General features: G+C 42.3%; 3 protein-coding genes across 5 annotated transcripts in view; 1 reads left to right on the forward strand and 2 right to left on the reverse strand.

The window, feature by feature from the left end:
- Nucleotides 1-800: 800 nt before the first annotated feature.
- On the reverse strand, nt 801-7057 carry hspd1 (heat shock 60 protein 1). Its single transcript, XM_035676360.1, has 11 exons — nt 6920-7057; nt 5200-5375; nt 4785-5120; nt 4603-4698; nt 4397-4490; nt 4120-4288; nt 3606-3705; nt 3251-3496; nt 2980-3154; nt 2484-2662; nt 801-2283 (listed from the first exon to the last, which is right to left on the reverse strand). The coding sequence occupies exons 2-11, from the start codon at nt 5371-5373 to the stop codon at nt 2113-2115; spliced, it is 1740 nt and encodes a 579-aa protein (XP_035532253.1). The 5' UTR covers nt 5374-5375; nt 6920-7057; the 3' UTR covers nt 801-2112.
- Nucleotides 7058-7474: 417 nt separating this feature from the next.
- Nucleotides 7475-19225, forward strand: LOC118338902 (MOB-like protein phocein). 3 transcript variants are annotated; one of them, XM_035676363.1, is made up of 9 exons: nt 7475-7632; nt 9654-9809; nt 13054-13116; nt 15185-15285; nt 15591-15633; nt 16653-16739; nt 16897-16976; nt 17168-17279; nt 17867-19225. In XM_035676363.1, the coding sequence occupies exons 1-9, from the start codon at nt 7513-7515 to the stop codon at nt 17999-18001; spliced, it is 897 nt and encodes a 298-aa protein (XP_035532256.1). In that variant the 5' UTR covers nt 7475-7512; the 3' UTR covers nt 18002-19225. The 3 variants fall into 3 exon arrangements, with proteins under 3 accessions (XP_035532256.1, XP_035532255.1, XP_035532254.1); XM_035676361.1 differs by lacking the exons at nt 7475-7632; nt 9654-9809 and adding an exon at nt 12167-12323; XM_035676362.1 differs by lacking the exons at nt 13054-13116; nt 15185-15285; nt 15591-15633; ... (2 more) ...; nt 17168-17279; nt 17867-19225 and adding exons at nt 9956-10045; nt 10144-10357.
- A 333-nt stretch (nt 19226-19558) lies between these two features.
- rftn2 (raftlin family member 2) overlaps nt 19559-23066 on the reverse strand; it is a gene marked incomplete in the record, with an annotated part of 22985 nt that continues 19477 nt past the window's right edge. Inside the window, 1 exon segment of the mRNA XM_035677180.1 lies at nt 19559-21931. Coding sequence (XP_035533073.1) covers nt 21728-21931 — 204 coding nt within the window.

A 23066-nucleotide genomic window follows, 5' to 3' on the forward strand; every position in this document is an offset into this window, starting at 1 on the left:
TTACGGCTTTCCAGTATTCCCCGTGCCCTCTGACCCGCATTGTTAAAGCAAAGTCAAATGTTATAATCAGGGTAATAGATAGAGGGAGTAACAGGATCCCTGAAACAATTCTTAAATTAAATGTTACCGACAGGAAATCAATTGATGTTCAAGTGTTACTGGAACACAGAGCAAGGAGGGGTGTGACTTAGGGTCAATTCAAAAACTTAAGACATTTATACAAATATTCTGCTTGGAATAATGTGACTGATAGGTTCATTTCTAACGTTTCTACGTCACGCTGTAGAAGTTGCATACTGGACTGGGGACTTCAGTTACATCTTAAACACAAAATAAGTGTTTTTAATTGAACAGATTTACTGAAATAATGAACAAAGGCAGGTGTGGCTGAACATACAGCCCCCTCATTTTTCATCACGTCACTGTGACACAAGAATCAAACCACAAGGTCCATTCAGTAGCTGATCAGGAGCTCTTGACCTTATCACATGATCTTTTATTGGCAGATAGTTGTCCAGTTGTCATGGGACTGTAGAAATTGTTTTTTTCAGACCACTTAAAAGACTAAAATGATCTTCAGCAGTCTCTCAGTTTTCATCTGCTGATGAGAATCACGTATGTAATAATCCTCAAAAGCTCCTGCTAATGATCATATGATTGAAAGCTCCAGATCAGCCACTAAATGGACCTCGTGTTCTGATCGTTATCAAAGCAGCTGTTCCCATGGTTGAGAATAAACTTTCCACCTCAGCTAATGAACAGTAATGTAAGTATTGTGTAAAAAGAACTCAAATAACAAACACATCTGAACAATTGATTTATTAAATTAAAAAAAAAAAATCTAAATCACCATTAATCATGTCTACATTGTACAAAACACGAGTTGAATGATCACTGCCATTTGCCAAAGAAACGACATCCTGGAAAAGAAACACCACCTACTGTGTTTTATGCAATATACTGTAGGTTACCTGCTTGGGCGGCCACTTGAGACTCTTAGTTAAAGCAGAGCGTATGAGGGGGGACGTGCGAGCCGTGTCACACAAATAAAGGTCAATGTTTAACAGCACAAGAACACCACAGGTTTTCACATTTAGACTTTGTAGCAGAGTCCTGGAGTGGTCCAAACTGGTTTGTAACTTGAGCCCTACCTCACCACCCTGTCCCAACTCATCCCAGCCCTCTCACTTACAATCAGCCATATACACTGTGATATCAATCTGCAGCTGATCCTACGGGGCTGACTGCGAGAAGAAGAAGAAAAAAACAACTCACAATGCTGCATGTGTGAAAAGGACTCCCAAAAGACGTCTCGGTAAACATAATTTCAATTGACATGGTTTTAAACAGGCACTCAGGCACTCTTCATCCAACTGTGGTCATGTACAAAGGGAACAGGCGACATCACCAGACATACAATGTGATGTCACTTCAGAGACAAAGTGAGAAAATGGTCAAGCTCTGTAAGAAAATTGGTTTAATTAAATCAAATGACAGACTTAAACCAACACAATAGCTCGGAAAATAAACATGACAGATATAAAAACGAAAAACAATTAACAAAACACTATGACGAAAATAAAAAGACACAATCCTGACTAAGCGTCTGCTCTCTGCGGCAATACAGAGCATCATCAATGTGTACACTATGTTAGTTTCTTCTTAGACGACTTTAATCATCGTTACCTCTCACAGCGATGGAAATCTTTTTTACATGAGTATGACTTCAGTGCACATGTTGATGGCTGATTGAACAGAGTCATTAGAGTAGAGGTCTGGGGAGGATTCTGGTGTAGTAACTGGGCTTGATGGGTCTCATCCTCAGTTTTTTGAGCAGACTGGGTGACTGGGACAGAGGAGCACAGAGTCAGACCAGGCTGGCTCCTCCCAGAAACCCCGGTTGAACAGGCAGGAAGCAGAATCATATGAAGTGGTGGGAGGGAGGGGGGGTGTCATCAACTATTTGCAGCTCCAGCATACTCATGGCCAGTCGGTCAGTCTGTAGGGCAAAGTTTGGTGGAGGTGGGTGCATGTTCTTGGAGGGCCGTGTTCCTCGGCCACCCCCAGCACCACTCTGCCTATTAGTCTGTACAGCAAGTCAGGAGGATTGGCTTAGAAACCCATGCCGCCTCCCATGCCGCCCATGCCGCCCATGCCACCCATGCCGCCCATGCCACCTCCTGGCATCTCCTTCTCCTCCTTGGGTATCTCTGTAACTACGGCCTCGGCAGTGGAGAGCAGGGACGCAACTCCTGCGGCGTCCAACAGGGCCGTCCTCACCACCTGTACGGGGAGCAAATACGAGGTTACAGCGTTTATAGGTTAAGTGTGTGATTCTGCATGGATACAATACATTAGATGTCTTTGACAGCAAAAAAAAATAAATCTTTACATTCTGGTGCTAATTTTTCTTTTTGAATGTTTTAAACTCAAATTCCTACATCAGCTCTTTTAACTCCACTACACATCCACAGTCAATGTACCTTGGTGGGGTCGATGATGCCCTTCTCCACCATGTTGACGTACTCTCCCTGCATGGCATCGTAGCCCAGCTCAGCTGATCCCTGCAGGATCTTCTCCACGACTAGAGAACCCTCCACACCTGCATTCTTAGCGATGGTCATGGCAGGGATACGGAGTGCCCGTCTGATGATATCCACACCTGTTCGGAACAAGGAAGAGAGGAAATCGGTTTTATGAAAACAACGTAGAAAGTGAATTACTTTCTACACAAAACTCAAGTTATGTTTGAAAGATGGTCGACTTCACTGGTACCATCAACCCAGGGATATGGTCATGTCAGTAAAGGCCCTTTCAATTTACATTTTGACTCGTCTGTCAGCAGTTTTCAGCAGTTGAAAAGGCATACTACTCAGGTCTCCCTGACACGGATCTCATCAGATCAGAGTGAAGATGTTAGAATAGACACTAGATAATGTTGTTTTCAGACATTTGAGCCAATGCGTGTGCTCTACTAACCGATCTTCTGGTCAGAATTGACAGTTTTCAGGGTATCGAGGGCGGGGATGCAGCGCAGCAGGGCACAGCCTCCACCTGGTACAATGCCCTCCTCCACAGCTGCCCGGGTGGCATTCAGAGCATCCGTCACACGGTCCTTCTTCTCATTCACCTCCACATCACTTGTTCCTCCGATCTGAAATGGAGAGCATGCGTCACAGCTTTGTTTTTCCTGCAGTGAAACTACGGCCATCAGCCATCAGTAGCGCCTGCCTTTCTGTTGGAGACGTACCTTGAGCACAGCCACTCCATCGGACAGCTTGGCCAGCCTCTCGTTGAGTTTCTCCTTCTCGTAGTCGCTGGTGGTGCTCTCCAGCTGCTCGGCAATCTCTGCCGCCCGTTTCTCAATTTCAGCTGCGCTGCCGCCTCCCTTCAGCAGCAGGGTGTCATCTTTGGTAATCTGCACCTCACCGACCTTGCCAAAGTCGTGAGCCTGGATGTCTTCAAGAGCCAGGCCCAGAGACTCGTCTCCAAAAACCTGGAGAAAGCAACAGATAAATACATTTAGTATTCACATCCCAAACTGAACTCTAGAGGTTCATAGAATATAGCACAGAAATGATCAGGTTACTTTATACTGGACTTACAGTGCCTCCAGTGGCGACAGCCATATCCCTCAGCTGATTCTTCCTGTTGTCTCCGAAGCCTGGGGCTTTCACAGCCACCACCTGAAGCCCAACCTTGAGCCTGAAAATGACATTCATTTCCTACTTTTAGTTCTTGTTCAGTCACTTTCTTCCAAGTAAAATGATCGTTTGGATAATCTATTCAAGCTAAACTCTGAGCCACATTTTAGCTGGTTAAACAGGTACCTTGTGAAGTTTTTAATCACTAGGAGCAATGGTTTTGCAAGTTGTTTCACATTATTCCAATAGTGTACAGGTGGCAGTAATGCACCAAGCAATGGTGATCTTTTGCAAGAGCAGAGAGGAAAACTGCAAGCTACTACAGAATGCATTTGCAAGTGTTTTAGGAAGGAAATGCATCCAACAGGTGAGTGAGTCCTCATGGATTCTGCTAAGTACTGAATGTAAACGTTTGTTTGCTTACAAGAAAACTCCACAGGGCACCTTTAAGTGGGATCAGGAATCAAACACGTACCTGTTGAGAACCAGGGTGCTGAGGGCCTCTCCGTCCACATCCTCAGCCACAATAACCAGTGGTTTGCGGTGCTGGTTGGCAATCTCCAGGGCTGGCACAATGCTCTGCACACTGGAGATCTTCTTCTCGCTCAGCAGCAGGTAGGCATCCTGGAACTCACACTTCTGGCCTGGAAACGAGATAACAGATTTAGCGCGGTGTTTCCTTATAGGTAAATACGAGGACAGGAAGTGTTTGATAGACATGTTCAGCAAACTGCCAGTATAAGCAGCCTCACCTTTGGCAGTGTTGATGAAGTAAGGGGAGATGTAACCCCGGTCAAACTTCATACCCTCAATGATCTCCAGCTCATCGTGCATAGTCTTCCCATCCTGAGATGTAAAGCATGTACTGATTACTCTAGTTCCAGGTTAATGCACTCCAGAAGCAATCAGAGCAGTAAACAAATCTGTTAATGCCTGTAAGCGAAATTCTGAAACTAACCTTGACAGTGATGACTCCCTTGCGGCCAACTTTCTTCATGGCGTTGGATATGATGTTTCCAATCTCCACGTCGCCATTGGCTGAGATTGTAGCAACCTTAAATACCAAGAACATTATTAAATACACATTCAAGATACACAGCTACTCATCATTTCTATAAATGTATTACTAATTGTGTTTACCTGTGCGATCTCCTCAGGGGTTGTGACTGGCTTGGAGAGCTTCTTCAGCTCATTAATGACGGTTTCTACAGCCATCATGACTCCACGGCGGATCTCCACAGGGTTAGCGCCTTTGCTGATGGTGTCGAAGCCCTCCTTGGCGATGGCCCGAGCCAGAACTGTGGCGGTGGTAGTGCCGTCGCCGGCCTCCTCGTTGGTGTTGTTGGCCACATCCTGCACCAGCCTGGCGCCGATGTTCTTGTACCTGTCCTTCAGGTCGATGCTCTTGGCCACCGTCACGCCGTCCTTGGTGACCTTAGGGCTGCCCCAGCTCTGCTCAATGATGACAGTGCGACCCTGGGAAAGAGACAGAAAGTGGTGAGATACGGTAATAACCCAGAGAGTGGATTCGTTACAAAATATGAAGCCTTATTACCTTTGGGCCCATGGTGACAGCCACAGCATCAGCCAGCAGGTCCACTCCCTGCAGCATGAGGGCCCGAGCATCAGCTCCAAACTTTACATCCTTGGCATAGGCGCGTGTGAGGTGAGGAGCCAGCGCCCTGCACACAGGCCTCACCTGCCTCATGACTGTCGGTAAACGAAACATCTCTATAGGAAGTAAAGAGAGAGGGGGATTTATGCGTCTGAGACCACGTCTTCCATCAGTACAGTCAAGGCTTCATCACTAATGAACCTGAGGTGTCCAATTAAATCTGCAGAACGATTGTGTGTCTTTGTGTAAAGGGCTGTTTTCAGAATCTGAATTGAAAATATATGTGATGTGTCAGCTTATAAAGCACACCGAAATAATGATTCTCCAAACCCATCCGTCCCTGCCCTCAACTATCACAGGAGGACACATTGTATGTACAAAGGTTGCCCCTAGTGGTCACTGGTGGTATGACGTGCCACCGGTGAATGAATGAATGAATGAATGAATGAACCTCCACTTATAGGATGGTGAGTTCTGTAAGTCACCTTCTACAAAAAGGTGCACTTATAACCAAAAGAACATGTCACAGCAAAGCTTATGTTTGCAGGTGCATTATGGGGTAGATAAAGTTTCACAGCACCACACTAACTAAACTCATCCCAGAACTAGGAGTAAGCTGGCTTTAAATGCTACTAATGTATGTAAATTGTATTTAAAAATCAGACCACATAAGTACATTCAATCTGACCACAACTAGCTTTTTGTACAGGTTAGTGTGTTGGCTACTTTCTCAATTATTCAATTAACTGTTCAGTAAATTAAAATATATCAGCACACAGGGGAAATAGTCATCACATTATAGACAAAATCCCAAAGGTGGTCATTTGACACCCATATAAATACAAATAGGAGTTAATTCTTTCATGTGAGAGGCTGGAATCAAGGACTGTTGTAGAAATGGTTATTAAAAAAAAATCTAACATTTGTTCTGTCCTTTCCAACATACTGACATAAAAAAAGACAAGAAAAGCTGCGGCCATGTCCCAAGCCCCCTCAGGAAAAACTGTCACCGTTGGCTTCAATATGCATGCAAATATCCAATCAACCCTTTTTTTTTTTAAACACTGATCTTTTTCTGGACTGATCATGAAGAATCGGACTTAGATTTATTTATATACGGGCCTCGATCGTGACCGGATTATGAAACGTATCCCCAAACCAGTTCCTGGTTACCCCACGTGTGCGCTTCAGGTCGTGCGTCACAAGGTCAAATTGTGAAAAGCATGTGTGGAAGCGGCTCACCATCCCTGCTCAGCACACTGCCACACTGTCTGATCAGACCCTGCGCAAACATTGTATGCCTGTCGACAGAGTCTTAGTAACGGCACTCTTCCTACATTGTCAGCCAAGTTGTCCACAGCGCTGCAGTCGGGCATGACACCAATAAGTCAGACACGAGACAGTCCTGATTAAATAAAACTCAATATCCGCTTACAGAGAAGCTTCGCTAGCTAGCTACCGTCTGTAGTGACTTTTTAGCGGTGTGTCCTTGCAGTTAGGAAGACAATGTGTTAGCCAGGAGTCCTTTAAGCTAGCACTGCTGGAGAGTGTCTCCTCTTGGCTCACATAAACTCTTCCACCAAAAGCCAGCGCTGGTTCAAACGCAGCCTGTAATGTTAACTACGTGTCTTTAAAGACGTTAGAAAATGTCAGCACTTACTTTTGAGGTAAAAGGCTGGAACCGGCTACACGGTGCTCGTCTGCGAGACGGAATGGTAACGACTGGACGTAGGGACAGAGGTACGGAGCAAATAACTGCTGCGATGGGACTGCACATGGCCCATCACATCCGGGTAACTTACCGGCGCGCCCGGGAATCTGAATAAACAGCAAACTAGTTTAAATCATTCTTATATTACTGTCTTACTACAGAAACAAGCTCACGGGCTGCACAAGATTATAGTTATCTATCAATGTGAGTCGTAAGTTACATTTACATACAATTATTTATGATTGGTAGTACATAATACGTGTCAATGCTCGTTCCCGGGCAGGCCATTCTAGAATTTTCGCGTGTGCCATTGGAGGAAAAAAAGAAAGGTCAAAGTTGACATTGTGCAATATTGCTCTGACTTGGAATCTGTGAATAACAGAGAAATAACCAAACTGAGTTTTAAAATCCACCCGTTCATATTTTCGTGTCGTGGAATGATACGTGTAAACGGAAATACGTGCTCTTACATTTAATTGAGTGTACTAGAATTTTCTGTTTAGGTAACGAATCAGCCTTCAGGGTCAGGGCAGGTAGTGCGCATGCGCAGAATCCTTCTGGATATTTCTTCACGTGGAGTGATTCCCCTTCAGTGTGTCAGATCCACGCTCACGAGGAAACCGGGGTGCAGATCCACGCCGACTCTCACACATCCAGAAATGGTAAGACTAAGACACTCTGTCGCTCTCTGTAACGGACACTACAGAGTCCTATCCACCGCCATTAACGCAGTGCTAACATACCGCTAGCAGCTAACGGTAATGATACGTTACTTTAACATCGATTCACAAGGTCAAGCAGTTAGGAAGCCGACTGAGAGGTAGGTGGGTGAGGTGGGGGATGGGGGTTTATCTCATGATACACTGTATTAAACATTAGAGGAGAAGACAGGGGACTCTTACTGTAGCTCTCTCTGTCGGTCAACCTGCCGCTGCAGCTACACACTCAGTGTAAATGTTAACTGATGTGAGTGTGAGTGTGAGTGGCTCTATCGGCAGACAGACATCAGGGATCCGACAGATGTGCTGAGGGATGAATGCTTTAGCCCTGTCTGTCTCTGACATTGGTCAGTGCAGCAGTCACATGTGGATGAACAAAGCACAGACAGACCCAGTGTTCTGACTAGTCTGCTGCTTAAATCTTTAAACGGTCTTATTGTTACCTGTTGGTTATGTTTCTGTCACACGGCTCTGTGCATGCCCTTGGTCAGTGAAAAATATGAATTACATGCACGTTTAAATCACTTCCGGCTTCCGCTACGTACACTGTGACCTCATGACCTATCCGTGCACAGCGCATGTCCGACCCGACCCTTGTAACATGCAGCTGAAATAGCCTCAACAGTAAGCTCATGTGGGATATGGCTCTTTTTATTTGACTGTAGATGTTCATTTAGGATTAGGATAATTGATGGAGTTGATTTTGCAGTAATGCTGACAGCACTAAGTACTGCTAGAATACCAGAATATTATATGAATAAGAACAAAGGTTTCCAGTTTATTAGGTCTATCTAACTAAAACCTCCAACTGCAATCCATTCTGTCCTTAAGGAACACTATAATGTTCAGCTTTATTCGATTGATTGAACTTAAAGGTCAATTTGGAGGCTGTCATTTGTGGTGCTGTTGAACTGTATTGTGTTAACCTTCATTGACATGAATGGGGTGGACAAATATTAGAAACACTGCAGAATAACATCCAGGGCTTTAAAGATTAGTAAATTGAAAGAAAATGAGTTGCCAACTATGACAATCTGACAATTTTTGTCTTTTTTTCAAGCAAAAATGTCAAACATTTGCTGCTTCCAGCTTCTTAAATAGGATTACTTGCTACATGTCTTGTCATTTATGACAGTAAAAGAAGGGTTTTTCCGTTTTGGGCTGTTGATTGGCCAAAAGAAGCTATTTGAAGATGTCATGTTGGGGTCTGGAAATTGTGATCAGCATTGTTCTTTCTGTCTTTAAAAAAAGTCAGAGAATGTGAGTTTGACCATCAGTCCGTCTGTATCGCACCGTCACTACCTCATGAAGTACTACAGAGAGAACCTTCTGGAAAGCTGCACAAACAGGCCTTGAGCGTTATCTTGCAGTGTTAAAAACCTTGATGACATTTCACCACCACTCGAGGCTGTTACCATAGCTCCCCTAAAATACCAGGATGCCTCTGTGTTACCATCAAAGTATATTTTTTAATCAGTAGTCCTGGTCCCTCCCTGCCGGGGGTTAAACAGTCACAGTGAATAAGTAACTCCTCTCTCCCAAACAACCTTCACCCAAGGTCACTCGTACATCTGCTGTTATCAGACTGTTGGCAGCTGGTGTTTTAAATCTTACAAAGCTGCTGTCCTACCTCATTCGTCTGCTGCTCGTAACTTTACACACACACACACACACACACACACACCGGCTGAAGTATTTGAAGTAATGGTGAAAGGCTGACTTTCGTTATACTGAGTTTTGTAATAATTGACATCACAAAGGCTGCCTCTGTGAGGGAGCCGCTCATTTATTGTTTAGACACCGTCTTTACTTAAGCTCTTTTGTCACTCAAGACAGCCCCCTTGTGGTGGCATTGGGTGCTTAAAGCAAATATCAAGGCTTTAGTTGGTTGTGTAACAAAAGAACATGTTCTTTGATGTAACTGATATTACTGGCTAACATCCTCTCTTTGTGGTCACTTGCAGGCCTTCAGAAAATTCCTCCCCCTGTTCGACCGCGTGCTGGTGGAGCGCTTTACTGCAGAGACGGTAACGAAGGGGGGCATCATGCTGCCAGAGAAGTCTCAAGGCAAGGTGCTGCAGGCCAAGGTCGTGGCAGTAGGGCCTGGTGCTGTCAATCAGGTGATAATCCATTTACCATGGTACTAGAGAAAATATGAGACACAGGCAAAGCTGCTTTGAGGAATGTGGGGTTTTATAGTTGGTTTTGGCTCTGAGAATTCTTCTGTAACTCTCGGTGTGGTGTTTTTTTTGTTTTTTTTTTCTAGAAAGGGAACCTACAGCCCGTCAGCGTGAAGGTTGGAGAAAAAGTACTCCTACCAGAGTACGGTGGAACTAAAGTCAGTCTGGACGACAAGGTGCACTACAGTTGACTTTTAAACTTTTAATCTGTTTAGATTTGTTTCCTTTTTGCCCTGCCTTGCTTAATTTCTTGTTTTCTCGTTCTATCCTCCAGGACTATTTCCTGTTCCGTGATGGAGATATCCTCGGTAAATACGTTGAATGAGTCTTCATCTTTTTGTTGCTGTAGAAAATGTCAAGTCCCTGTCATCCCTGGAGAGAAGAAATTAAGTTGCCTCTTTCATGTCTCTTTTACTTTTTTTTTTGTTATTACAACTGTAAATAATTCTAATCACATTTTGTTACAATAATAAAGGTGAACTATTAAATATTGTCTCAATGATTTCCTCTTACTCTTGCAGTTAATATTCAGTATACCTGTGATAAATGAAGATATTCTAATGTCAGGGTTAACTTACTAGCTTTCTCCTGTAGCTTGTGACTGTATCTCTACACTACATACCACTGTTAGGACAAGATGAGTGCCACATACACTAGATCCATCAAACACAAATGGACATGACTCGCCAAGAACTATTTACTGTTCAACTGTCAGAGTGGGATTAACTTCTTAGGAGGCCCCATGGCAGATGTGTTCTTTTGGGCCCCTTTGATGCAACCTGCGGGTCTCTGCATTGTTTCTATTTGGAATTGATCTCAGTTTATTGACAATGACCAGTAACAAAGCAGAACCTCCATGTAAACAAAAGGCAGAACTTATTGTCATTCTCTCCATATATAATATTCATTATACAGGGGGACAGAATTCTGTGTTCAGTGCTATGGTTTACACAGTAAGGACAAATTTAATTTAAAAAAGCGCAAAGTATCATAGTCAGGGGTGGTGCCGGTAAGTAGTAAAACTTTTTTGTAAATTTGCAATAAATTACAAAAAAAAATCGATAATTGATAAATAGTGGACCTTGGACTTTTGGGGCCCCTGGGGATGTAGGACTTTGGAACTGTTGCTTGTTTTTCCCTGTTGGCAACCCCTGTGTAGTTTAATCCCTTTATTGTGTAGTTTAATATTTAACAATGCATCATGTTTTATAAATGGGTCATGTTTTACATGTGCTGCCTTTATCTGCAGTGTAACTGATTTATAGCAGCAGAGTAAAAAGTGGAATAATTGTCTCAGAAATGTAATGTACTATCAGTCAAAAATATAACCAAATACATCAATAAATAATACAGTTAAGTAAATACAATGTGAAAAAAGAAATTAAAAGGTTTATATGTTTTAAACCCAATCAGCCATTTTATTTTTCAAAAACTCATTTAATGTTTTACTATTTTTTGTTCTTGGCACATTTGTCAAGTATTTCATTTTGTTTGTTACCACAACTTTCCTCGTGTTTATATGAAATGGGATGTGTATGTCTACAGTGGCATATTGCTGCCACGGCAAAAAAGAAAAACGGATAAGTTTCAGCTTATAACCCAATGTTTTTCACATTAGAACAAGATATTTTCATATTGCGTAATGTAACAATTCAACAATAACATAATGACTTATATTGGTATAATGACACGTTTTAACTATATAAGCTTACAATTATAATACAATAAATAGTAGGGTATATTGTAACAAAAAACTTCTATGTCATAATAAAGTGATGATGGTAAAGTGAAAATATTTTGTAATTAGGTGAAAACATCTTGTTCTAACAAGAAACCTTTCATGTTGTCATGTCTGTTATAATGTAATAGGTTGCTGAGTACGCCATCTCTTTTAAAAGTCAGAGAGCCTATCCTGATTTTACTTCTGAAGTTTCTTTTACTTCCTAAATGTTTTTCTTGTTTATCTGCTGATGACACTTTGTAATGTTGGTTTTTAAAAGTGCTCTATAAAGAGTTTGTGTAACGTGAAAATGTATTGTTATAATGTGAAAAACATTAACAATACATATTGTAAATAAATGTGTCACTATATTGTGATACTATTGAGTTTTTCTTTTTCTGGCATGGTAACAGTAGGCTGCCATGTCCCAGATCCTTTACTGCCTTTTGACGGTGCCGGTACTCCATAGTGCAAGTACAAATGAGCTTCAATGGAAATACTCAGTGCCTCAGATGCGTCGTTAAATATAGTACACGAATAATGAATGTGTGTTCAGTTAAAGTCAACCGCTCCTAACCTATAATCCCATCTGAGCCTGCCGCTTCGTGCTCTGATCATATCCGAGTCCGCTGCTACAACACAGCGGCTGACGAACATCCGGGTATTCTGTCGAGATGGTCATGGCGGAGGGTACTGCAGTTCTCAGGAGGAATCGGCCTGGAACCAAGGCAAAGGTGCGTTTCAGCCAGCAGCAACACACGAACACTACTGCAAATGAGCTCCCATCACTTCGCGATGCCGTCTCATTTGAGTCGTGTTGCTTTACCACATGCCTTTTGTCGACAATTCTCGCAGACAACATATAGGAAGGGCCTGACCTGGAAATGGCCAGCTAGCTAACGTTAGCTGTTGCTCCGTCTAGTTCCTGGAGCGTTAACGTTAACTTAAATGGCTGTGGCTTTTTAGTCTACATTTCGGAGTCCCGTGTGACAATCATTGTAGCTTTAAATAACATTTAGCCAAATTGGTGAATGAAGTTCTCACACTACCCTTAAACAAACAGCCGTTGCTAACTTACAACCTAGCGTAACGGCTCTCTGAACTGTTTGCTTTGCAGGAAGCAGTCGCACCCCAGTTGACGTTATCTAACGTTAATTAACGTTAGCTAGTGTCAGCTTAGCTTCGGAACTGTGAGTAATGTGGAAAAACAAGAGGCTACTGACTTTTACAACATGGTATTCTCTCTGCAGAGCTTTGGTTGTAACCAAACTTAGCTAGCGTTAGCTTCTTATACGTCATTTGTCAAACAAAGCTAACGTTAGCTACCGTTAGCTGTATGTTGGGATGATAGTGTTGTTGAATCGTGTTATTGAACGCCGGATGACAGCAGTGTCTATGCTACAGCGCTAAGTTAGCTCTGTCCACTCTGAGTGCACACTCTAATTGTCCTTCCTTCATGTATAGGATTTCTACAACTGGCCGGATGAATCATTTGAGGAGATGGACAGCACCCTGGCTGTCCAACAGGTGTGTTGTCATGTCGTCTGTCAGTCAGTCTGTGTTCCCCAACCATTTGGTCTATTTAGAAGTGTCAGGAGTGCACGGTGGTATCTACGGTAGCCGAGAACGGCCGTCTTTCAGTAATTTTTTTTTAAAGCCATTATCTCCGGTTTACAACTTAATTATTTAGTTATCTCGAGCAGTCTGCCCTTTGTGTTCTTGATTCCTAACAAGGAAACAAAAGGTAGAGAGAATTTATCAAGAGAGGAGAAATAAGGAGACTTCCAAAATGAATGTGTTGTCGGTCATGGTTGTGAGTCATCTCTTCTCTTCTCTTCTCAGGTGATGATCAAAACGTCCTTGATCTGACATTTTCAGTTTAAATGAGTTGTTAAGGTTGTCAGAATGCCACCTTTGTATGCTGGCATGGCACTCTCCAACAAACCTTACAAATAATAAGATGTTTTCATGTGATAATAGTTTGTCTCGTTTTCTTGTGATAATGAAATCATTAACTTGTGATCTTGATAACGGCATTGAAAAAAAATTACAAGCGTGGCGTTCTTGGCTTCAACACCATGATTTCCATTAACTTGCTATATACGTATGAAGGTCCTTTTACACAGTACTTAATGTAATCAAGGGTTGGGTGATTATTATCTTGAGCATAAACAATCTTTAGTAATGTGAATATGGTTGTTCATTTCAGTCAGCCCAATAAGTTCAGAAAAGTCTAACTACTTGAAGGACAAGTTCACATTGTGTTAGGTGTGTCCTAACACAATGTCCACATGTACACTAAGAACAGGAGGAATGTTCGCTGTAATGATTGTTCCTGTTCATACTTGCCATGAAGAGATCCCTTTCTGATACTATTCCATTGTAAGCGATAAGGGGCACATCCACAGTTCTTACTCAGTGAGAGGATGTGTTCCTAACCTCAGCTGAGATGTCTGAGGCTTCAGGAGTTGGAAATCAAGTGAGTATTTTCCAAAGTTGCAGTCGGAAGATGCCCACCAATTTGTCCAGGGTCCAACCTCACGTCTGGGGTTGGCTAAATTTAAAGAGTATGCTCCTCATAGGTTACATTACCTCACGTTGTAATGTGGTTGTTTTTCAGGTAGAAAGATGTATAAAATATATTTTTCTTGTTGTTGGTTACATGCAAAGAAACACACGCTAAATTACCTCATAAACATAAACTGCAGCTGATGTTAGACTGTTATTGAAGTTAACAGTTAGAGTGCGTTAACCATATAAAGACATATAAAAGCATGTCAAACTAATTGGAATATAAAATCTCTGCATAAAAACTGAAAACTGAACTGCACCTTTACTTCACTGACTCACAATATACAACAAGCTAATCCTTAATGTTAGCATACTCCTTGCTTCACATGTTGCTAATTTTGAAATACTCATGTTGGTTAGAACCATCTTTGGAACGGACTAAAGATGAAGTTGTACATGCTCAGAAATACCTGAACATTTCACTGCCTTTGTGGCTTTGGTGGATTTTATTTGACTCACAGCAGATTCTCTACACAGAAGATGTGGTTTCCCTCTCATTGTGAGGCTCCCTACTCTTCCCATTGGCTCGCAGGTCCACAGGTTGCCAGATAGTAGGTCTGCAGCCGGGACCCTTTGACCGACTCCAAGTAGCTTCAACTAAACGTTCGATTACATTTTGTGCAGAATGAGGACTGTGGCTTTTGTCTGTATCTTTAACATTGGAGTTGTCTTAGGATCTCTTCAGGCAGTACAAAGTGCAGAATGATTGCAATGACCAGTAACTGCGCTTGAACATATACTTTGACAGTAATGGGCCTTTTAAAGATCAGGAAATCCCATTAAGGTGATTTTACAATCCAAATCTCACACTGTCTGCTTTCATCACACAGTGTTTATCTTCCTCCAGTTGTGAAGCCTTTTAAAACGTATCTTTATTTTAGTTTCCCAGAAATACGCTGGCAATATTAATTACACTGGCATTGTGGCTTACAAGTGTGTTATGGACATATCAAGCTGATGAAGATTGCATTGCAGTGGCTGAGGGAGGGTCTCTACTAAAGTGTGTTTGATGGCTCTGTTTCAGTACATTCAGCAGAACATAAGATCAGATTGCTCCAATATCGACAAAATCCTGGAACCTCCGGAGGGCCAGGATGAGGGGGTGTGGAAGTACGAGCACCTCAGGTATGTTCAGTTCATTTCTTCATGTTCTTTTACACTCAAAATAAAAAACGAGTGTCTACTTATGAATGACATTGGCAACCAGGATGCTGGAAAAGATAGATTCTCAACATAATGAGGGGAACAACAAGTATGATGAATGAGGATTTAAGGAGGGAGGGATAGATGGATATGAGAGAGAGAGTGGGGTGCAATACAGATGTTTTCAGCCCTCAACTAACTCCTTCCCAAACATTGTGTTTAAATCTTAAAGTGTAGTTTAATCTGAATCTCATCTTTCTGCTGCTCTTTCTCTGTCCTCTTTGTAGGCAGTTCTGCCTGGAGCTCAACGGACTAGCTGTCAAACTGCAGGTAGGTGATCCAGCTCACCAGGTATACAAACTGTATTAAGGATCGTGTCAAAAATAAAATGAGTAGGGAGGGGCAACTGATTTTATTAATACCAAAACCATTTTTAGTTCTTCTTATTGGTCACATTGTTTATTGATTCCTGATACATTTTCTGTGTGGGGAAAAAAGTAGGCCTACACAGGTGCTTCAGTGTCAACAACACTCTGTTTATGTTATCTCTGAGAGCTGAACACAGTGTGAAGGGGGGGGTGGCTCTGTAGCAAACCAGATTATCTAAGCAGTGGATGGAAAGACTTTCTTTCAAATTCCTTCCTTCAATTTTCAATTTCAGCAGTCCTGGAATTTAAGCCCATGCTGCGAGAAATATGATTGAGCTAATGTTTCCAGCCTTACTGAACTGATCCTTTGACTTTAAAATGAGCACTGTTGTCATCTTTCTTTGTGAAATGAAGCCGTGGACCGTTTCTTCCTTTTCACCATGACTCCTTCTTGCAATCTGATGTCATTGTTTTGCAACACACAACTGTCAGAAAAACATTTTCAATAAATAATCAATAAAAGTAATTGATAGGCTCAGAGGCATACAATTCCAATGGAACAGACAATTTGGATTCACTTCTCAACTGGAACCGGTTCTCAATATCTTTAACTGGTGTTTATAGAGTTACATGTTTTCAGACACGTTAGGAAATGTTAATATGCAATATCTCTTAAAGGGAGTTTGGCCCAGGGAGCTTTTAGTTTATTTCAAACTGCAAATATGTCTTAATTCTTTACATTTTAGTCAGCACTACAGGAACACTGCTAACATATGATGATGTCTAGTTCTGTACAAAAGCAATCACAGCTAATATCAGGGTTGTTGTCTCACAACCAAATTTAAGACTTCTGGATTAATTTGCGCTGAAAGAGATGAAAGAACAGGTACGTCCTCCTGAAGAGTGCTTGAAAAGTATGTTCATTTTGACTTTGTGTCGGTGTAAAGTCAGCTGTAGTGATGCTCGTCTTTCCTCCTTCAGAGCGAGTGCCATCCAGACACCTGCACCCAGATGACAGCCACGGAGCAGTGGATCTTTTTATGTGCTGCCCACAAGACACCCAAAGAGGTGAGTCAGCACTGTGGTTTCACTCCGTCCCCCTCTCTGTTACTACATGTACCAGTCCCTAAGTGTGATTGATTTGTCTCTGCCTTTGTGTGAGGTAGAACAGAAACTTTGCTCTTACTGTCACGTATGTGTGTGTTCTGTGCTGCTGCATCCACAGTGCCCTGCCATTGATTACACCAGGCACACGCTGGACGGAGCTGCCTGTCTTCTCAATAGCAACAAATACTTCCCCAGCAGGTCAGTCGAGGTCCTCCTTAAACGTGCAGTAACTGATGATTGTGGCCACATTGCTGTCAGAGTCAGGGGAAAGACGGATAACGTTGCACTCTTGTGGAGCTGCTTGTGATGTTGCAAAAGTAGTTGTGTTGTAATAAAAGTGCAGTAGATGTAGTTTTCCACAGCTACCATTGTCTGCTTTGTCATTCTAGGGTGAGCATCAAGGAGTCGTCAGTGGCCAAACTGGGCTCTGTCTGTCGTCGCATTTATAGGATATTCTCTCATGCCTACTTCCATCACCGCCAGATATTTGACAAGTATGAGGTAGGTTTCCTCGGAAATATCCTATGAACCAACGACACCTTTTATTTTGGTGTGTATTCCTTTTCCATTGCTGAATAGACAGCCCCGCCCCTTTTTTGCTCTGTGCTCCAATAACGGTTGAGCCAGTCTTGGTCAGAACTTCAGTCAACTTCCTCCTTTCCTGTACTTAGATATGCTATGTGCTAGGCTAATCTGTGTAGAAAAGACAACCACATTATGAAGACGGTTAACCAACCAACATATAGTCACATCTTAAGTTAGCTTTTTGAGATCAGTGTTAACTAACAAGCTAATTAACAATTGGTGTAGATTATGTAGCGAGTGAGCTAATGCTTTGCTAACATTAACTAACTTAAGATGTGACTAGAACACGTCGCTTTTAGCTTATCCATCTTTAAAATGTGGTTTTCTCTCTCAACATGACGAGCCTAGCACAGAGCATATCTATGTACAGGAAAGGAGGAAGTTGGGCGGAGCTTGCTCAACTGTTATTTGGATGTCAGGGATGTCAACTTGCTAAAATGTTGAAATAATAAACAAGACTGCAGAATTCTATCGTTGTTCCGTGTGTGTGTGTGTTTGTACAGAATGAAACGTTCCTGTGTCACCGGTTCACACGCTTCGTAATGAAGTACAACCTGATGTCCAAGGACAACCTGATCGTGCCCATTCTGGAGGAGGAGGCGCAGAACACCTCATCAGCTGGGGAGAGCGAGGCCTAACACACAGCTGCTGCCATAAGGGAGACACATGTACAAACACAGTTTTACGCATTACAGAGGAGACACATTCACACACCTGCATCTACAGGACACACACACATTCTCTCACACACCTGCATCTACAGGACACACACACATTCTCACACACACACACACACTTAAATATATATATACATATATATATATATATATATACACACACACTACAGTGTATTAAGGCTCTTGTCTAGTAACACTGTCCATGTCCCTCCACCCTTGTCACCTGTGTCTATCTCAAAGGAAGTAAGGGTAAAGAATACCAGGAGCAGAGTTCAGCCATGCCTGCAGGACAAGATGTTGTTGTTTTTTATCCTGTTTCCGCTCCGTCATTCAGATTCACACTGTGTCTCTGCTACCAGGACACAGTTTGTTTCTGGGTACAGTCCTGCTCTCACACTACTCCTTTCGGGAAACCCTGTTCCTTTTAATCTTCTTTAAGCAGCTGGATTTGCAAAAACCTATGTAATCATGGTGACCTGTATTGTTGACAAAGGCACACACTGACAGCCTCCCCCGTCTGTATATAACCCCCACTCCCCCTCTCTCTTATTCACTATCATGTTTTCTGATGGTGCTTCACTCTTTTGTGTCTGCTTCTGTTCTCTATTTGCTTGTGTTGCCTGTTTTGGGGGTGTCCCATGAAATGGATCACTAAATTAGCCTGCTGACTTAATAATGCTATTAAAACACAATGTAGGTGTGTGGCTTGTGTGGTAGTGAACAAAGACAAACTTAATCTCTAGCTTTGTAAGTGTACTAGCAGTCAGATATTCTTTCTCTTCGGCCTCTGAAATGATGTTTCACAGTATTTAGGAAGGCTCGTTGGCTAACTCTGATCCTGCTTTGTGACATGCCCCCATTTTAATACTGTGTAAAATGTGCCTGATATTCTTTTTCCTTGACATAATAGTAACTGAAACCATGACTGTATGGAGACTGAGCTGCTGTAAGCCAGTTTTTACCACTTTAAGCATTTGATGAGTAAATAACCACAAAGAAGGATGGAATATCGGCTACATTTTAGTATCGGAGCACAACCTCCCTTCTTTTACCCTCTCCCTCATTAAGTTATTTTGTGGGAGGAGTCTTGTCAATCCAACCCACTTTTTTTTTAATGGACTAAAAAATTTTGTTACTGTTGACATTTTCATGATGTCTGTTAATAAAAAAGACCTATTATTCAGGTTGCTGTGTGGACATTTTAATTCTATTCAGTGAAGCTGCACTGCTAACTGTGGCATGAACCTTATAGGACCTCTGTGTAGGATTTAGTGGCCTCTAGTGGTGAAGTTGCAGATGGCAACTTGTCCCTTCTGGGCTACTGTAGAAACATGACAGTTCACCATGGAGCCTCTGTAGATAGATATCCAGGTGATTCTACACTGTTGAAAACTGACAATAGACTCTTAAATGTTACACACTGAACCTTTAACACGTGGCTTGTTCCAGTCCTACGTAATGGATGAACTAAAGTGTAATGAACAATAGACAGTAATGGGACGGGACAGGACTCTCAAACCATGGGAAATAAGTGTTTAATACAATACAAACACCAATGACAAAGGAAGTAAAATGTACAGCTCTCTCAGAAGGAAAGGCTGGAATATTAATACTGACATTTAGTAAGCCTTTGCTGAGTTAAATACATCCATTTAAAACATGTATGCATACATCACTGGAATACCTAAAACTATACTTTCGGTGCATTTGATCCCTTTCCTCCCCCAAAAGCAAAATAACATGCATCACAATTAGGTCAAACTCATTTTTTGCTATTACGAATACTAACATTAAGATATATAAAACTGCAGTGTGTCCTTGAAAAGCAACTGCATCCCTTTCACTGCATTAAAAGACACCAGACACTCAGACTGGATGGACATTTAAAAAAGTATCAAAATCAATGCAGCAGAGCAGTCTTTTTTTTTTTAATCCAACAAATTCTTGTCAAAACCTGGTGTCCATTACCCACAATGCAACCCAACCGCTGGCAGTTGGGTCACAGCTCACTACTTGCAGTCTTAAGCCCCAACCGACATTTCCCGCAGCTCCTTCTGCACCCACAGAAGGCTTTATCTGCTGCTGTAGTACTTCCTAAGGCTGCCCTACAACCGTCACCTTTAAAAAATACAGTCCTTATCGTTTTGTTTCTGAAGAACTTCATCCATTACAGAGAGCAGGTATATTGCCAGTACCGTATCAGCTGTAAAGCAGCCATTTAAAAAGATTTGACTGAAGAAAAGTACGAGAGGGTTCCCGCTCCTTTCAACAAATCATTATCCAACACCTCCAGGAGTTTCTCTTGACAATCCAGGACAGCACTTTCTCACAAACCATCGTTTATATGACACTTCGTGTTAGCTCTTGGCTGTTCTCCCCGCAGCCGATTTTTCTGTTTTCTGCATAGACCTTTTTCACAGCAGCCATTTTGACATAAAATATTGGGGTAAGCATAGCTGTTACCAATGACACTAATAAAGGCTCCGTTCCATTTAGTTTAGCAGAGCCTTTCTCTTTCAAAATGGCTGTTGTGAAAAAGGTATACTGACTGCAGCTTTCCTCCAACATTATTCTGGCCACAGCACAGGCTAAAATACTTTAAACATTACCAGGACAACAAACTAGTCTGTACATTTCCAGGTTTTCAGGGCGTGTGGGAACCACAGCTCCATGGATCAAATATTTAAAAAATACTTTCAAACATATACAGGAGCCATAACCATTTCCAGAATGATTGTGAAATGGCACCAGTTAAATTGAACTTCAGGAGGGTGTGTGGACTGAATGCTGGTAAAACATGCAAGTGGCTGGTAGATTTGTTTCATTTACCAGCTGAAAACAAACGACGGTTATCTACTGAGAGGCTGGTCTGAACATTCACTAGCCATTTGGCCGGTAGACAGAAAAGTTAATTTTGTACCCAGCTTAGGGATCAACACACTGATATGTCTCCAGTTTACAACACGGAAAAGCTACTAATAGCACCTGAACTCTCAAATCCTCCAGAGGAACACTGCACAAATGTACTATATTAGGCAGCCAGCACATTCACTGAGGCCCGCAGGTACTGTATCAGATGTCAGCCTGTGTATTGTCAGTACCAACGCACGCAGGAAACTGTGACAGCCTCCTGGATGAATATTCACATCCTGCCTCCGCCCATTGGGGGAAGTTTCAAGGAATCTTGGAGGTAGAGGAACAAAGGTTGGGAGGGTGAATAAAAATGCAAATCAAAATTGTGACTCGTGAGCTGGGTCAGACAGAAAGTAGAGCCCCTTTTCCCTCATTTCGCCACCAGTGTAGTTTCCATAATGGGCAGAAATCTGAACGTGTTTATGCTTTATAGTATTGTGACAATCTTCCATGAGCACCTGAACTGATCAGAAAGTGGATTTAAATATGTGTAAAGTGTCTCCCATTGACTAGTTTCTCTCCTAACAGGTCTATATAAAAGTTTGGACAAAGATCCATTTCTAAATAATACCTCATTCTCATTATGGCTTCATTTAAAACATATTAAAAAAAAGTGCCAAGTTCTTCTACTTTAAAGTCTCTGTTGAAAGGAACATGAGCGTGATGGCCGATGAAGAGTTTGTCGACTTCCCAGAGTTCATTTTTCACTGATATGGTCTCTTCAGTAATCCAGCACTGTTTAAATCCTCAACTTGACAACGTCTGCTTTCCTGCTCACATACAGGTGACTTCAGCTTTTCCCTCCTCCTGCTCAAAGCCACCTTCCTCCAGGTGGGACAGGGCGCTGGGATACCCTCCACCGAACACCGGGAAGCCCCCGATGCCCCCGGCGGTTGGAGACAGTTCCTCAGGAGGGACAGGGCTGCTGACCGCACGACTTACAGAGCGGCTGGACACGTCGCTGTGCACGGACAAAGCCTGGAGACAGAAAGAGACGTTAGAGTTGCTATTCCCAAACGGGACCCTGAATGATGCTTCTGAATGATGTATATTTTATCACACCATTATAAACACTATACATTTTAAAGTATGTCCCAAAATGTTCGGATGTCTCAATAACCAACCTTAAAGGCTACTACTCTTAACCTTCACTGAGCCACAGCTTCAGCCTGAGCAACGTCACAGCAAATCAAGTGCAACTTTGACTCTGTTCACCAGGGGGCAGTGTAGCCACATAAACAGTCTCCCCCTGCAGCAACCGGAGATCTATCTGTCAGTCAACATTCCTCATAATATAATAACTGCCTTGTTTTTCTCCAAATACCACTAAAGTAATTATGTCAAAGTCTTTTAGCGATGACTGTCCAAAATAATAGCATGTGAAATATGTTTGAGTAATAATTTAGTAATGTGAATATGAGGACTGAGAGGGTACAGGCATTTATTCTCACTCAATACTACACTGATACCTTGGCAGGCTGATCATTATAGTTAAGTAACGTATATGTATATGTTGGCAAATTGTAGGATAGAATTCCAGTCTTTGTTACTGCTAAAGCTACTGGCTCCAAGACATGTCCTGATAAACGCAAGCACACTATTCTGAGAAACAGCTGCAATTTAGTGTCTTCTTACATTTACTCTCACCCTAGAATAACACACATTTTGGCGGGAACAGCATTGACCTTTTAAGCTCATTTGGAGTCACCTGATGAATGTGACACAATATTCACTCTCTTTTAGCTCGGGAGGAGTCTCTACCAACTCCTGAAATATGTGGCTCTTTAGCTGCTGAATGCTCCACTATGTTCACCAGCTAGTCTCTAACTGAGGCTGTCTGCTGTGTGGAGCTGAGCAGGTAGTAAACAGTGGCTTTTTCTAGCTTTTTCACTGAAAACAGCTGCCTGCTGCGGCTGATGGGAGCTAAACAATGAGATTCATTTCAGTTAATTTCAATTAAACCAGCGCTGGTGATTGTTGGAAAGACAGTTTGGGCGAGTTTTAGTTTTTTCTGTCCAGTTTGAAGTCAGTTTTACGTTTATCTGTGAGGTAAACTTGCAGGTTTTGTCTATGGAGTTTTTGGTCTAAAACACTGGTGCTCTAGTGCGACATC

Source organism: Morone saxatilis, unplaced genomic scaffold (assembly GCF_004916995.1).
Source record: "Morone saxatilis isolate NCDOM2014 unplaced genomic scaffold, NCSU_SB_2.0 Contig5, whole genome shotgun sequence".
NCBI classification, from domain to species: Eukaryota; Metazoa; Chordata; class Actinopteri; family Moronidae; genus Morone; species Morone saxatilis.

Excerpts from the sequence above, each read along its gene's own strand:
- hspd1 (XM_035676360.1), bottom strand. The coding sequence starts at position 5,373 with ATGTTTCGTTTACCGACAGTCATGAGGCAGGTGAGGCCTGTGTGCAGG. Across the intron at positions 4,491-4,602 it reads AGGGAGTCATCACTGTCAAG|GATGGGAAGACTATGCACGA; the intron begins GTTAGTTTCAGA and ends TTTACATCTCAG. Across the intron at positions 2,284-2,483 it reads GCATCATCGACCCCACCAAG|GTGGTGAGGACGGCCCTGTT; the intron begins GTACATTGACTG and ends CTCCCCGTACAG.
- LOC118338902 (XM_035676363.1), top strand. The coding sequence starts at position 7,513 with ATGCGCAGAATCCTTCTGGATATTTCTTCACGTGGAGTGATTCCCCTT. Across the intron at positions 7,633-9,653 it reads CTCTCACACATCCAGAAATG|GCCTTCAGAAAATTCCTCCC; the intron begins GTAAGACTAAGA and ends GGTCACTTGCAG. Across the intron at positions 9,810-13,053 it reads GGCCTGGTGCTGTCAATCAG|GATTTCTACAACTGGCCGGA; the intron begins GTGATAATCCAT and ends CTTCATGTATAG.